Below are 16731 nucleotides of genomic sequence, written 5' to 3'. Positions count from 1 at the left end.
AGGTTGGTATACAATGTTCCATTATTATGGACAACAAAAGAACAAACAGGTTGAAATGGGTTACTTTTGTGAGTATAGTTTATTAATAAAGAAGCACAGACACAACACGATATAAATGAGATGACAAACATACATTTGATTAACTCTTGATAGTGACGACATACAGTACAATAATATTGACATACAAAGGGATGACGGTTTGGCTGTTCACAAATTCAGGAGCCCAACGATTGCAATAGAATCACATCATTCTACATTATGGCTCAATATGTTCAGAGCAAGGGTGATTTGTAGAGTGTTTGTAAATAGTAGTGTTTTTTAGTTTTTGAAACAAAAAAACACAAGGAAGGTGTAACATTCAAGTATTAGAACATGAAGGACAAACAATACAGCATCAAGACACTATCAAACACGTATCAGTCTTTCCGCAACAGAGCCATCCTTATGCGTGAGGGTGCGTGTGCATGATAATGATATAAAATATATGTCATAGTTTCCTTTTCATGATCACAATCTTGTGAGACCCGAACCGTCCAAGATCCCCCCACAGTTCACCAATAGCTGTCCCTCAACTATTCGAGACGCCTCCCTGCCACTTAGTGTCATTCAAATGTACTTTTATTATGTTTTATTTTGGCTTTTTTCCCCGTTATCTTTTGACCACCATTCTCTCTCTCACACAGCAACTCCACTCCCACTTGTCTCCATTTCCACACACCAACCCTCAGCTTCCCTCAGCCCATCCCGTCTATCTCTGCTGGCCAGCCACTTCGTGTTTCTACGCAACACATATCTTTCAACTATGCTATGATGTTTAACATACAATTTCAATCTATCTAATCGAATAGAATCTACAGACTGCGTGTTGAAGATAAATACTTTTACTAAGAGTATTAGTATATTAGTAATTGACTGACCCAGTCTCTCCAGATCTCCTAACAGTACTATTTATAGGGTCAATTTTAGATCAATGCTATCCATTTTCAGCCATTCCTGAACCTGAGACCAGAAACCTGAGGGCAATACCAAAATAAATGGTCTATTCATTCTGGATCCCCACCAACAAAATCTGCAGAGCTTCGATGATTTTATGCCCCAAATATTCAACATTTTGTTGGTGGCAGGAATACTATATAATAATTTTAGCTGAAAAGCACAAAGTCTTGAATCTTGCGTTGTTTTATATATCAGCTCAAACACCCTGTACCATGGAATCGGTACATCAAAAATCTCTTGCCAACTATTTTGCAATCTGTGTGGCACAGTAAATAGTATTGTTTGTTATTGGTGTGGCAACTTGGGGACCAGATAATGAGCACTACTTCTCTTTGATGTATTTTAATGTGTGTGTGTGTGTGTGTGTGTGTGTGTGTGTGTGTGTGTGTGTGTTTGTAGCATATTATAAATGAGAGGACAAAAGGGTGGAAAGTTAAACTAGGTCAACTCTTAAGGGAAGAGAACATGAGCCAACCAGGGACATCCCCGTTACACCTGTATATGGCAGGTATCAGGTGTAGTCAATCACATGATCAGAAATGACCTGTCTCTGTTTTGATATTTTCCTGTTTTGTGACCCATTGCCAAGGTGATAGTCAATGGGTCAGGGTTAGATCCCAGGTCAGTGTACCTAAGTCTGTGCACTCTGGGATTATAAACATCTAGCCAGCCTGAGAGAATGTGATAAAAAATAATCCACCACTTCAATCAAATATAATGTTTTCGAGTCCCAATCATATCTTTGCAAGGCAACAGTGATTATGATGATTCTGTATCAGAGATGTTCAAGGATCAATGGCATGAACTGAATTGGTGAAGTGAACCGTGACATCAAGCATGTGTTATGGAAAGATGGAAAGTGAAAGTTTCTAAGATGTGGGTTGAATTTGAGCCGGTAGTGTGAAGCAGGGGGAGACAAAAAGGGTCATTTGAATCCAGTTTGAAATTCTATTAAATGTATGAATTACAAAAATGATTCCTTACATTATTCAGATGCGAAGTTAATGCCATTACCATTATTTCATTATCACAACCGGTGCCCACTATAGCTCTGTTTGAATCTATATACACAAGCACAATGCCAAGCCATGTCAGTCTGGCAAAATTAGAAGAGCAATTTATCACAGCTGTCTCACTAATCCTTGTTTGGTTCAATTGAGAATACCATCAAAGTTCATTACTTAATTTTTTAGATAGAACCATTCTCATGACTTTTATTCAATTCTACCTTTAAACTTAAAGGTAACCTTTTCTCTTTCCCACTGGGTTCTTCTTTTTCTCCTCTATTCTCTCTTTGAGCTTTTCTTTATTTCCTCCTCTCTTCTCTTTTCAATTTTTTTTCTATTTGCCTTTTCCTCATTTTTCTCTTTTCTACTCTGCCCTCCTAACATACTCTTCCTTTCACCTTTTCTGCTCTTCTCCAATTTCCCTTTCTTCCCTTTGTCATGTTCACTCCTCTTTTCCCCTCTCCCTCTTATACTCTTGAAGCAAAAACATGTGGTTGTTTCCTCTGGGATGTCTGTCAGTCTGTTCTGAAACATATTAACTGAACTGGGAGATTTACTGTGGTTAGTTTGGCTCATCGTTGTCACATCACAATCCTCTCCTAACTTTGCCACTTCAACCTGTATTGTCTTTAACTCACCACCATTTATTTTTGCTGTTCTACAATCCCCAGTGTCATCTATTATTCTACCTGGCTTTGTCTTTGCTGCACCATCTCTATTCATCTTTCTCTCATTATTATCTCCATCTCTGTCCGTCACAACCGCATCCTTTCTACCCATCACATCACCCTCTGTTCCATTTTCCAAGACATGATCTCCATCCACAACAATCTCCTCCCGTTTCCTTGCCTTATCTCTTCGATTCTGTCCAGCTTCATCCACAACATCCACAACTATAACCTCCCTTTTCTTTGGCTTATCTCTTTGATTCTGTCCACCTTCCTCCCTTTCTTCCAGTTCTCCTTTTACACCATGATACTTTCTTGTCATTCCCTCTTCCCTGCTCCCTTCATCATTCATTTGCATCTCAACATTGGCCACTTCACCTTCCTGTTCTTTTTGTCCAACAACATCATCCCCTACTTTCAGTTCTTTCTCTCCATTAAACAAATTGTCTTTGTCATCAGTAGCAGCAACGTTATCCTCTCCACTCATATCATTGATGTTCATCTGTCTTTTCATATCACCAACCTTTCCATCATCATTCTGTCTTTCCTCTGGGACAACTTCTGTTCTCCCTACCAAGTCAACTGGATTGATAGATTGATTTGATTGAACTTTTCTGTCTTCTTCTTCTTCTCTTGTTCCGCTGGCTCCCATCTCAAAGGAACAGGAAGGAGTAGATTGTTGAGAGTCACTGAGTGAACATTTGTGATCGGTTTCATGGTTCATCTGACGATCTGGAGAATCCACTTAGAAACGGAGGGTAATTGACAGAGTGACAGAGGTAAGTAACACAGGTTCACTGTGATTGATCAAATAGAGGAATGTTTGATCTTATGGAGAAGTAGAATCACATGAATAACATGGATAAAATAGAACCACATAGATAAAGACAATTCACATTTGTTGACTTACATTTCCTGTACATAAGCAGGTACGCACTCTGGGACCTACAGCAATGGAATAATAATTAGTTACTTCAAGGCTTTTCTAATTTGACAATTACACTTAATTAAATGGACACAAGTTTGCAAATAAAGCGCACCCACATCTATATTTACCTAAAACTCTCATCTTGTTCAAATGGTTTTGAATTGAGCTGTAAGAGAGGAGCAGCAGTGTTCAACTATAACTAGGGATGGTATGCATGTTGAGGAAATAGCAGGGTGCTATATACTAGATTTTAAAAAGCTAAGTATCCCTTACCTGTGTGACGTAGCTGTCATCGAACACATACCAGTTGTGATCATCATAGGACTTGATTATAGCAATGTAATGTCCACCTCTTAGACTTCCCACATGGTCCACAACTGCATAGAGTTCATAGTCACAGTCCTGTTCAGAGACATTGAGTAAATCAAAAGGTCGCCCATGAACAGGAAAATCCCTGAGCTTTTTCAGATAGGGCCAAAAGTAGGGAAAGGTACAGTGAGGAGGAGGGCTATAAAGGAACACACTGAAAACACATATTACAATCCTACTCTATTTTTAAAGGCAATTAACATTACTACCTAAGTCACACAACTTAATGAAAAAGTGTTTTATAACATAATAACCTGTATAAAAGAACATTTTATAGTTACCTTTGTCTGTAACATTTGAGGCACCTCCACACAGCTCTCAATTTTGACATAAGACATCCTGTTGTAGTCAAACTCAAACCTCTTGAGGAGCAGAGTTAGAATCTCTGGGGGATGTACCATCTTACATGTCTGGAGACACCAAAACACACTTATCACACCTCTAGAAGACCCAGTAACATAGTATTTTGACAGTGTTACCTTTTTTAGTATATTGAGTATTGATTGTATACCATTACTCACAAGGATTGCATCTGTTTTCCCATCGCAGTGGTCACAGTACATCTGATTGTCACCACTGACAGTTGAAGACTTGAAAAAATCCTCAAAACCATCTCTCTGAAAAAGCAAACAATATTGTATCTTGCACCTCCAACGTCAGCAGCCCAACGGTACAGTGTTATTTGCCTCAACCAATTTGTCACAAAATATCAAATGTTGGCATCATTATCATACAAGACTAAATGTAATTCATTTGCTTTTTTTTTGTAAATACATTCTCACTGAACAAATATGCTGTTAATTCAAAAACATTTAACTAGATGTATATATATATTTTTTACAATAACAAATGTGCACATGCCAACTACAATTACATTTCATGAAGACACATTGCATACTACATGCCATTTGAAGTATTTGACAGCCCTGTATAACAGCCCATGTATAACATGTTAGAGTTGCTATAACAGGTGAAATAGATGTTTCCCTACCACACTGTAGTGGTTCTCTTCCATAGAGAGAGGCACAGTCCAGAATGGACCAACTTCCTCACTGTTCACATGACGGTCAGATATAGAACAGGTGGCAGTGTGCTTCAAATGTCCTTGAAATATCTAAAAAAAACTAACTTTTGTCAGTCTTGTAATTTCATCATTTCTATACATTGAATTGCACCTACATTTGTTGAGCGAAGCAATACCTTAGACACATCCGGATTGACCTTGCTTAAAATCTTCTCAAAATATTCAGCAGCATCCCCTTGCTCGAACACTGCATTAGAAGCGATAAAAACAAGTAATGGTACATCCTTTGATCTAATGAATGATAGTGCTACACTCATTAAGGCAATAGGTTATACTTCAAAGAATACTATTTTCAATGGTAACATCAAATACCCCGCTATTAAAGTGCCTGTACACCTATGCTGATACTTAAAATGCTGATTATTTCTCAGCTCTGATTACTTTTGCTTGACTTACCCTTTTCAATGCCCAGTTTTGATGTGACATCTTTAGTGTGAGCTTGTTCTTTCTTTAAAGTCTCAAATAAACATTTCAGCTGAAGATCAAAAGTGTTCTGTTCAACATTATCCTGCTCTTGGCTGTAAAGGAGACATTTAAGAACAATAAATTGTCATATTTATTAGCAACATCTTCTAATAACTTATTGGCAGTTAAGATTCATATTATTATTGTCAATAGCCAATAAATGTACTCTTATAGCCACTAGGGAAAGAGGCTACTTGGTTACAGCATATCTCCAAAAGTGCATAGCTTGTTACCAGTTTTGAAAAGCTTTTGACAATTGCCAGTAAATTGCCTGGCTTTTTTTGTATTCCCATCAGAAAATGTGACAAAAGAGTAGGAGTACCCAAACCTTTCCACAGCCTCTCTGAAGCCCTTAGTCATGAAGAGGACCTGCAACACACTGTTCAAATAACATGTTGCCCCTTGATTGTACAAACCATAATAGAGTATGGTTTTATTGTCTAAAATAAGGACAGAATATGAATAATTAGTGGCATGATGACTGACAGAGAGGCAGCTCATACAGTAGCTATATTGTGTTGTGTCGTCTAGGCTAGGCTAGGCTAAATACTGTATATGTCATTATGCAATGTTTTGTGTGTGTAGGCCAGTGGTGGAAAAAGTATCCAATTGTCATACTTGAGTAAAAGTAAAGATACCTTAATATAAAATACCTAAAGTGAAAGTCACCCAGTAAAATACTACTTGAGAAAAAGTCTAAAATTATTTGGTTTTAAATATACTTAAGTACCAAAAGTAAATGTAATTGCTAGAATATACAGTGCCTTGCGAAAGTATTCGGCCCCCTTGAACTTTGCGACCTTTTGCCACATTTCAAGCTTCAAACATAAAGATATAAAACTGTATTTTTTTGTGAAGAATCAACAACAAGTGGGACACAATCATGAAGTGGAACGACATTTATTGGATATTTCAAACTTTTTTAACAAATCAAAAACTGAAAAATTGGGCGTGCAAAATTATTCAGCCCCCTTAAGTTAATACTTTGTAGCGCCACCTTTTGCTGCGATTACAGCTGTAAGTCGCATGGGGTATGTCTCTATCAGTTTTGCACATCGAGAGACTGACATTTTTTCCCATTCCTCCTTGCAAAACAGCTCGAGCTCAGTGAGGTTGGATGGAGAGCATTTGTGAACAGCAGTTTTCAGTTCTTTCCACAGATTCTCGATTGGATTCAGGTCTGGACTTTGACTTGGCCATTCTAACACCTGGATATGTTTATTTTTGAACCATTCCATTGTAGATTTTGCTTTATGTTTTGGATCATTGTCTTGTTGGAAGACGAATCTCCGTCCCAGTCTCAGGTCTTTTGCAGACTCCATCAGGTTTTCTTCCAGAATGGTCCTGTATTTGGCTCCATCCATCTTCCCATCAATTTTAACCATCTTCCCTGTCCCTGCTGAAGAAAAGCAGGCCCAAACCCTGATGCTGCCACCACCATGTTTGACAGTGGGGATGGTGTGTTCAGGGTGATGAGCTGTGTTGCTTTTACGCCAAACATAACGTTTTGCATTGTTGCCAAAAAGTTCAATTTTGGTTTCATCTGACCAGAGCACCTTCTTCCACATGTTTGGTGTGTCTCCCAGGTGGCTTGTGGCAAACTTTAAACAACACTTTTTATGGATATCTTTAAGAAATGGCTTTCTTCTTGCCACTCTTCCAGAAAGGCCAGATTTGTGCAATATACGACTGATTGTTGTCCTATGGACAGAGTCTCCCACCTCAGCTGTAGATCTCTGCAGTTCATCCAGAGTGATCATGGGCCTCTTGGCTGCATCTCTGATCAGTCTTCTCCTTGTATGAGCTGAAAGTTTAGAGGGACGGCCAGGTCTTGGTAGATTTGCAGTGGTCTGATACTCCTTCCATTTCAATATTATCGCTTGCACAGTGCTCCTTGGGATGTTTAAAGCTTGGGAAATATTTTTGTATCCAAATCCGGCTTTAAACTTCTTCACAACAGTATCTCGGACCTGCCTGGTGTGTTCCTTGTTCTTCATGATGCTCTCTGCGCTTTTAACGGACCTCTGAGACTATCACAGTGCAGGTGCATTTATACGGAGACTTGATTACACACAGGTGGATTGTATTTATCATCATTAGTCATTTAGGTCAACATTGGATCATTCAGAGATCCTCACTGAACTTCTGGAGAGAGTTTGCTGCACTGAAAGTAAAGGGGCTGAATAATTTTGCACGCCCAATTTTTCAGTTTTTGATTTGTTAAAAAAGTTTGAAATATCCAATAAATGTCGTTCCACTTCATGATTGTGTCCCACTTGTTGTTGATTCTTCACAAAAAATACAGTTTTATATCTTTATGTTTGAAGCCTGAAATGTGGCAAAAGGTCGCAAAGTTCAAGGGGGCCGAATACTTTCGCAAGGCACTGTACTTAGGTATAAATTAAATCAAATCAAATCAAATTTTATTTGTCACATACACATGGTTAGCAGATGTTAATGCGAGTGTAGCGAAATGCTTGTGCTTCTAGTTCCGACAATGCAGTAATAACCAACAAGTAATCTAACTAACAATTCCAAAACTACTGTCTTATACACAGTGTAAGGGGATAAAGAATATGTACATAAATATATATGAATGAGTGATGGTACAGAGCAGCATAGGCAAGATACAGTAGATGGTATCGAGTACAGTATATACATATGAGATGAGTATGTAAACAAAGTGGCATAGTTAAAGTGGCTAGTGATACATGTATTACATAAGGATGCAGTAGATGATATAGAGTACAGTATATACGTATGCATATGAGATTAATAATGTAGGGTATGTAACATTATATTAGGTAGCATTGTTTAAAGTGGCTAGTGATATATTTTACATCATTTCCCATCAATTCCCATTATTAAAGTGGCTGGAGTTGAGTCAGTGTCAGTGTGTTGGCAGCAGCCACTCAATGTTAGCGGTGGCTGTTTAACAGTCTGATGGCCTTGAGATAGAAGCTGTTTTTCAGTCTCTCGGTCCCAGCTTTGATGCACCTGTACTGACCTCGCCTTCTGGATGATAGCGGGCGAACAGGAAGTGGCTCGGGTGGTTGTTGTCCTTGATGATCTTTATGGCCTTCCTGTAACATCGGGTGGTGTAGGTGTCCTGGAGGGCAGGTAGTTTGCCCCCGGTGATGCGTTGTGCAGACCTCACTACCCTCTGGAGAGCCTTGCGGTTGTGGGCGGAGCAGTTGCCGTATCAGGCGGTGATACAGCCCGCCAGGATGCTCTCGATTGTGCATCTGTAGAAGTTTGTGAATGCGGTGACAAGCCAAATTTCTTCAGCCTCCTGAGGTTGAAGAGGCGCTGCTGCGCCTTCTTCACGATGCTGTCTGTGAGTGGACCAATTCAGTTTGTCTGTGATGTGTATGCCGAGGAACTTAAAACTTACTACCCTCTCCACTACTGTTCCATTGATGTGGATAGGGGGGTGTTCCCTCTGCTGTTTCCTGAAGTCCACAATCATCTCCTTAGTTTTGTTGACGTTGAGTGTGAGGTTATTTGCCTGACACCACACTCCGAGGGCCCTCACCTCCTCCCTGTAGGCCGTCTCATCGTTGTTGGTAATCAAGCCTACCACTGTTGTGTCGTCCGCAAACTTGATGATTGAGTTGGAGGCGTGCGTGGCCACGCAGTCGTGGGTGAACAGGGAGTACAGGAGAGGGCTCAGAACGCACCCTTGTGGGGCCCCAGTGTTGAGGATCAGCGGGGTGGAGATGTTGTGGCCTACCCTCACCACCTGGGGGCGGCCCGTCAGGAAGTCCAGTACCCAGTTGCACAGGGCGGGGTCGAGACCCAGGGTCTCTAGCTTGATGACGAGCTTGGAGGGTACTAGATGAGGTACGATCACGAATATCCTACCAAAGGGACATCAAAAACTGTAATATCCTATATTTCACGAAATTGGGGGGGGGGTCTGTGCATATTTGTAAACAACAGCTGGTGCACGAAATCTAAGGAAGTCTCTAGATTTTGCTCGCCTGAAGTAGAGTATATTGTGATAAATTGCAGGCCACACTACTTGCCTAGAGAGTTCTCAGCTATACTTTTCGTGGCAGTTTATTTACCACCACAAACAGATGCTGGCACTAAGACTGCACTCAGTCAGCTGTATAAGGAAATAAGCAAACAGGAAACCACTCACTCAGAGGAGGCACTCCTAGTGGCCGGAGACTTTAGTGCAGGGAAACTTAAATCAGTTCTACAAAATCTCTATCAACATGTTAAATTAGCAACTCAGAGGGCAAAAATGTCTAGATCACCTGTACTCCACACACGCATACAAAGCTCTCCCTCGCCATTTGGTAAATCCGACCACAACTCTATCCTCCTGATTCCTGCTTACAAGCAAAAATTAAAGCAGGAAGCACCAGTGACTCGGTCTATAAAAAAAGTGGTCAGATGAAGCAGATGCTAAACAACAGGACTGTTCTGCTATCACAGACTGGAACATGTGCCAGGATTCTTCCGATGACATTGAGGAATACACCACATCAGTCACTGGCTTTATCAATAAGTGCATTGAGGACGTCGTCCCCACAGTGACTGTACGTACATACCCCAACCAGAAGCCATGGATTATAGGCAACATCCGCACTGAGCTAAAGGCTAGAGCTGCCGCTTTAACCCGGAAGCTTACAAGAAATCCCGTTATGCCCTCAGACAAACCATCAAACAGGCAAAGCGTCAATACAGGGCTAAGATTGAATCATACTACACCGGCTCCAATGCTCGTCAGATGTGGCAGGGCTCGCAAACTATTACAGACTACAAAGGGAAGCACAGCCGCGAGCTGCCCAGTGACACGAGCCTACCAGATGAGCTAAATCACTTCTATGCTCGCTTCGAGGCAAGCAACACTGAGGCATGCATGAGAGCATCAGCTGTTCCGGACGACTGTGTGATCACGCTCTCCGTAATCGACGAGAGTAAGACCTTTATACAGGTCAACATACACAATGCTGCGGGGCCAGACGGATTACCAGGACGTGTGCTCCGGGCATGTGCTGACCAACTGGCAGGTGTCTTCACTGACATTTTCAACATGTCCCTGATTGAGTCTGTAATACCAACATGTTTCAAGCAAACCACCATAGTCCCTGTGCCCAAGAACACTGGAGCTCCCCAGGGGTGCGTGCTCAGTCCTCTCCTGTACTCCCTGTTCACCCACGACTGCATGGCCAGCCATGACTCCAACACCATCATTAAGTTTGCAGACGACACAACAGTGGGGCCTGATCACCGACAACGAAGAGACAGCCTATAGGGAGGAGGTCAGAGACCTGACCGGGTGGTGCCAGCTCAACGTAACCAAGACTAAGGAGATGATTGTGGACTACAGGAAAAGGAGCACCGAGCACGCCTCCATTCTCATCGACGGGGCTGTAGTGGAGCAGGTTGAGAGCTTCAAGTTCCTTGGTGTCCACATCACCAACAAACTAGAATGGTTCAAACACACCAAGACAGCTGTGAAGAGGGCACGACAAAGCCTATTCCCCCTCAGATCCTAAAAAGGTTCTACAGCTGCAACATCAAGAGCATCCTCACCGGTTGCATCACTGCCTGGTTCGGAAATTGCTCAGCCTCCGACCGCAAGACACTTCAGAGGGTAGTGCGTACGGCCCAGTACAGCACGGGGGCAAAGCTGCCTGTCATCCAGGACCTCTACACCAGGCGGTGTCAGAGGAAGGCCCTAAAAATTGCCAAAGACCCCAGCCACCCCAGTCATAGACTGTTTTCTCTACTACCGCATGGCAAGCGGTACCGGAGTGCCATGTCTAGGACAAAAAGGCTTCTCAACAGTTTTTACCCCCAAGCCATAAGACTCCCGAACAGGTAACCAAATGGTTACCCATACTATTTGCATTGTGTGCCCCCCCCCCCCAACCCCTCTTTTACACTGCTGCTAATCTCTGTTTATCATATATGCATAGTCACTTTAACTATACATTCATGTACATACAACCTCAATTGGCCTGACCAACCAGTGCTCCCGCACATTGGCTAACCGGGCTATCTGCATTGTGTCGCACCATCCGCCAACCCCTCTTTTTATCATATATGCATAGTCACTTTAACCATACCTACATGTACATACTACCTCAATAAACGGTGTCTGTATATAGCCTTGCTACTCTTATTTTCAAATGTCTTTTTACTGTTGTTTTATTTCTTTACTTACCTACACACACACACACACACACACACATACATACCTTTTTTTTGCACTCTTGGTTAGAGCCTGTAAGTAAGCATTTCACTGTAAGGTCTACACCTGTTGTATTCGGCGCACGTGACAAATAAACCATGATTTGATTTGAAGTATAAAAGTAGAAATCATTTCAAATCACTTATATTTAAGCAAACCAGACGGCACCATTTTCTTTTCTTTTTTTAAATTTACGGATAGCCACGGGCACACGCCAACACTCAGACATCATTTACCAATGAACCATTTGTGCTTATTGAGTCCGCCAGATCAGAGGCAGTGTGGATGACCAGGGATGTTCTCTTGATAAGTGCGTGCATTGGACTATTTTCCAGTCCTGCTAAGCATTCCAAATGTAACAAGAACTTTTGGGTGTCAGGGAAAACGTATGGAGTAAAAAGTACATTATTTTCTTTATGAATGTAGTGAAGTAAAAGTAAAAGTAGTCAAAAATATAAATAGTAAATTAGTAGTACAGATAACCCTCAAAACTTAAGTAGAACTTTAAAGTATTTTTTATTTAAGTACTTTACACCACTGGTGTAGGCCTATAAAAAAAATGTATTTCATTTATTTCACCTTTATTTAACCAGGTAAGCTAGTTGAGAACAAGTTCTCATTTACAACTGCGACCTGGCCAAGATAAAGCAAAGCAGTGCGACAGAAACAACAACACAGAGTTACACATGGAATAAACAAGCGTACAGTCAATAACACAATAGAAAAAAAGAAAGTCTATATACAGTGTGTGCAAAATGCACGAGGAGGTATGGCAATAAATAGGCCATAGTAGCAAAGCATAAGACTGGAGTGATAGATGAGCAGATGATGATGAGCAAATGGTGGTGCGTAAGTAGTGATACTGGTGTACAAAAGAGCAGCAAAGTAAATAAAAACAATATTGGGGTGAGGTAGGTAGATTGGGTGGGCTATTTACAGATGGACTATATATAGTGTGGGAAATGTAAGTCTCCAGCTTCAGCGATTTTTGCAATTCGTTCCAGTCACTGGCAGTAGAGAACTGGAAGGAAAGGCAGCCAAAGGAGGTGTTGGCTTTGGGGATGACCAGTGAAATATACCTGCTGGAACGCGTGCTACGGGTGGGTGTTGTTATCGTGACCAGTGAGCTGAGATAAGGCGGAGCTTTACCTAGCATAGACTTATAGATGACCTGGAGCCAGTGGGTCTGGCAACGAATATGTAGCGAGGGCCAGCCGACTAGAGCATACAAGTCGCAGTGGTGGGTGGTATAAGGCGCTTTGGTAACAAAACGGATGGCACTGTGATAGACTACATCCAATTTGCTGAGTAGAGTATAGTAAGCTATTTTGTAGATGACGCCAAAGAAGTCAGTTTTACTAGGGTAAGTTTGGCGGCATGAGTGAAGGAGGCTTTGTTGCGAAATAGAAAGACAATTCTAGATTTGATTTTGGATTGGAGATGTTTGATATGAGTCTGGAAGGAGAGATTACAGTCTAGCCAGACACCTAGGTATCTGTAGTTGTCCACGTATTTTAGGTCAGAACCATCCAGAGTAGTGATGCGGGGCGGGTGAGGGCAGCGAATGGTTGATAAGAAAACATTTGGTTTTGCTAGCGTTTAAGAGCAGTTGGAGGCCACGGAAGGAGTGTGGTATATGGCATTGAAGCTCGTTTGAGACAGGCATTTCATAAACCAAGGCTATTGAGTCTGCCAATAAGAATACGGTGATTGACAGAGTCAAAAGCCTTGGCCAGGTCGACGAAGACGGCTGCACAGTACTGTCTTTTATCGATGGCGGTTATGATATCGTTTAGTACTTTGAGCGTGGCTGAGGTGCACCCATGACCAGCTGGGAAACCGGATTGCACAGCGGAGAAGATACGGTGGGATTCGAAATGGTCAGTGATCTGTTTATTAACTTGGCTTTCAAAGACTTAAGAAAGACAGGGCAGGATGGATAAGGTCTGTAACAGTTTGGGTCTAGAGTGTCACCCCCTTTGAAGAGGGGGATGACCGCGGCAGCTTTCCAATCTTTAGGGATCTCGGACGATACGAAAGAGAGGTTGAACAGAACATCATTTTAGAAAGAGAGGGTCCAGATTGTCTAGCCCAGCTGATTTGTATGGGTCCAGGTTTTGCAGCTCTTTCAGAACTTCTGCGATCTGGATTTGGGTGAAGGAGAAGCTCGGGCAAGTAGCTGCAGGGGGTGCAGAGCTGTTGGCCGGGGTTGGGGTAGCCAGGAGGAAAGCATGGCCAGCCGTAGAGAAATGCTTATTGAAATGTTCTATTATCATGGATTTATCGGTGGTGACCGTGTTGCCTAGCCTCAGTGCAATGGGCAGCTGGGAGGAGTTGCTCTTGTTCTCCATGGACTTTACAGTGTCCCAGAACTTTTTGGAGTTAGAGCTATAGGCAGTGGTGTAAAGTACATAGGAAAAAATACTTTAAAGTACTACTTAAGTCGTTTTTTGGAGTATCTATACTTTACTTCATGGTTTATATTTTTAAAAACTTTCACTTTTACTTCACTACATTCCCAACGAAAAGAATTAACTTTTCCTCCATACATTTTCCCTGACACCCAAAAATACTATTTACATTGTGAGTGTTTAGCAGGACAGGAAAATGGTCCAATTCCCTATCAAGAGGACACGCAGTCATCCCTGCTTCCTCTGATCTGGCCGAGTCACTAACACAAATTAATCAATTAATCATAATTTGTAAATGATGTGTTGGAGTGTTGGTGTGCCCCATTTTTAAAACAAGAAAATGGCGCCACCTGCTTTGCTTAATATAAGAAATGTGAAATTATTTATACTTTCACTTTTGATACTTAAGTATATTTGAGCAATTCCATTTACTTTTGATACTTAAGTATATTTAGGACCAAATACTTTTAATCAAGTAGGATTTTACAGGGTGACTTTCACTTTTACTTGAGTAACTTTCTATTGAGGTATTTATACTTGTAAGCAAGTATGACAATTGGGTACTCTTTCCACCACTGGATAAAGGTAGCCTACATGTCTCTCAAACCCCAATATTTGTATGTGTATGTGAATGTATATTATTTCAGTTGATGACTGCCATTTGGAACTAATAAAATAAAGTAGTTCTATGTCGAGTTCAACTGTATAACAGGCTTACCTGTGTTCACGTTCTCTTTTGGATAATAGTGTTGGTAGATCCAAAAGGGATCCATCATGTCTAAATAATCCATACCCTCATCCACGTATGAGCTGTTGAACGGAAAACATGGGACTTTGTTAAATTGTTCGATTACATTCGTACTTCGAATTCACATCTTGAAGGTTTTACACCAACGATAGGAGAAACGAGTCTACTACTATTTGATCAATAAATATACGGACTCAAGTTAAACAGCTGTCAATGGAAAGAAGGAACATTTTGTTTTGAGATTGATCTGTTCCGCGTTCTGAGTGTTTCTTTGACAATTTTTACATTGCAGGGTAGCGGAATAGTTTAGTGAAATTGACTTAAATCTTACCAGTATCCTTGAAAAGAAACAGCGGCTTAGAATATATATTGTTGGTTGCGCTTTGGTCTATGGTTATTTGTTGTCAGCTTCGAAGAAAACGAAAGCTATTATAGTGCAACTGTCATCTCTCCTAGTCATAAAACATCATTTTCTATTTCAGCTACTCCTTCCTGTCAGTCAACAGAACGATATAATGTAAAGGTGTAGCCTAATCTGCAATATTTACGGTTGTTCATTGGCCATTTCAATTAATTATATCGACCTGTCCATTGATATAATTGATAAATGTTGTAATTATGTCCAAGCTACAACGGTACTATCCATCATCACATGAATAGGCATCAGTTTGTTTGTTTATTTATTTGATTTAACCGTTATTTAACTAGGTAAATCAGTTAAGAACAAATTATTATTTACAATGACAACTGCTGTGCAAATGCTGAAGAGATAACCGGTCAATCTAGCTGTTTTATCATTGTTTCGATACTTAGTCATAGTTTGAACTTGGCAATCATTCATATCGCACCATGCAAGTCCCTGTTTTGAAAACAGAATGTATTTACTGTTGCTATAGCCTACTACTTAATTTAAAATGATAACAGTGCTGAAAGTCATGAAAGTTCAAGTTTCATGGACTGTATTTGTTTGCTCAGATGTGCTGGCCTAGTTTTTTGGTACGTCCCAGTCATTTTGCATATAATGGAATGTTTGTCAATTATCAGTTGATGTCTACACAGGACAGGGACTGTTGGGGGCTCATACAGTAAAACATTATGACACTAGGACTTTTTTCTGGTACCAAGATTTATCAGAAACTTCAAAAATATTGTACTCAGACAAAAAGAGATTTATTGGACTAAAAAAGGTTGGCATAATAATGTTCCATTATTATGGACTACAAAAGAACAAACCGGGTGGAAGTCAAATCAAATCAAATTGTATTATTCACATGCGCGGAATACAACAGGTGTAGACTTTACAGTGAAATGCTTACTTATGAGCCCCTAGCCAACAATGCAGTTTAAAAAAAATACGGACAAGAATATGAAATAAAAGTAACAAGTAATTAAAGAGCAGCAGTAAAATAACAGTAGCGAGACTATATCGTCTGAGATTCCCAAAGATTGGAAAGCTGCCACGGTCAATTACTAATTATTGATATTGATGACAAACAGTACAATGATATTGAGATGCAAAGGAATGAAGGTTTGGTTGTTCACAAATTCATGAGCACAACGATTGTTATAGAATCACACCATTCTCCATTTTGGCTCAATATGATCAGAGCAAGGGTGATTTGAAAGAGTGTTTGTAAATAGTATTGTTTGTTATTGGTGTGACAACTTGCAACACATGATAAATGAGAGGACAAAAGAGGTAGGATGGAAAGTTAAACTAGGTCAACTCATAGGGAAGGGAGCATGAGCCTGAGCATGAGCCAACCAGGGACATTCCAGTTACACCTGTTATATGGCAGGTGGCTTCTGATTAAATAAAGTTTTCACAGAACCGCTTGTTGCAA

The 16731-nt window shown here is 40.7% G+C and overlaps 1 protein-coding gene across 3 annotated transcripts; it reads right to left on the bottom strand.

The window, feature by feature from the left end:
• Positions 1 to 60: 60 nt before the first annotated feature.
• On the bottom strand, positions 61 to 15351 carry LOC115133447 (ubiquitin carboxyl-terminal hydrolase 17-like protein D). Of its 3 annotated transcripts, none has more exons than XM_029666677.2 (12): positions 15219 to 15351; positions 14858 to 14949; positions 5846 to 5957; positions 5449 to 5570; positions 5169 to 5239; positions 4960 to 5082; positions 4490 to 4585; positions 4250 to 4378; positions 3873 to 4001; positions 3728 to 3765; positions 3582 to 3616; positions 61 to 3415 (listed from the first exon to the last, which is right to left on the bottom strand). In XM_029666677.2, exons 2-12 carry the CDS (start codon positions 14928 to 14930, stop codon positions 2280 to 2282), a joined length of 2064 nt encoding a protein of 687 aa, XP_029522537.1. In that variant the 5' UTR covers positions 14931 to 14949; positions 15219 to 15351; the 3' UTR covers positions 61 to 2279. The 3 variants fall into 3 exon arrangements, with proteins under 3 accessions (XP_029522537.1, XP_029522538.1, XP_029522539.1); XM_029666678.2 differs by having other exon boundaries at positions 5846 to 5896; positions 15219 to 15350; XM_029666679.2 differs by having other exon boundaries at positions 5846 to 5886; positions 15219 to 15350.
• Positions 15352 to 16731: the final 1380 nt, after the last annotated feature.

Source organism: Oncorhynchus nerka, linkage group LG8 (assembly GCF_034236695.1).
Source record: "Oncorhynchus nerka isolate Pitt River linkage group LG8, Oner_Uvic_2.0, whole genome shotgun sequence".
Classification (NCBI taxonomy): domain Eukaryota; kingdom Metazoa; phylum Chordata; class Actinopteri; order Salmoniformes; family Salmonidae; genus Oncorhynchus; species Oncorhynchus nerka.
Note: the sequence above shows the minus strand (reverse complement) of the source record. Positions and strands in the feature narration are given on the sequence as shown.

Excerpts from the sequence above, each read along its gene's own strand:
- LOC115133447 (XM_029666677.2), bottom strand. The coding sequence starts at position 14,930 with ATGGATTATTTAGACATGATGGATCCCTTTTGGATCTACCAACACTAT. Across the intron at positions 5,571-5,845 it reads TTCAGAGAGGCTGTGGAAAG|CCAAGAGCAGGATAATGTTG; the intron begins GTTTGGGTACTC and ends TCTCCTTTACAG. Across the intron at positions 3,617-3,727 it reads GAACAAGATGAGAGTTTTAG|GTCCCAGAGTGCGTACCTGC; the intron begins GTAAATATAGAT and ends CCATTGCTGTAG.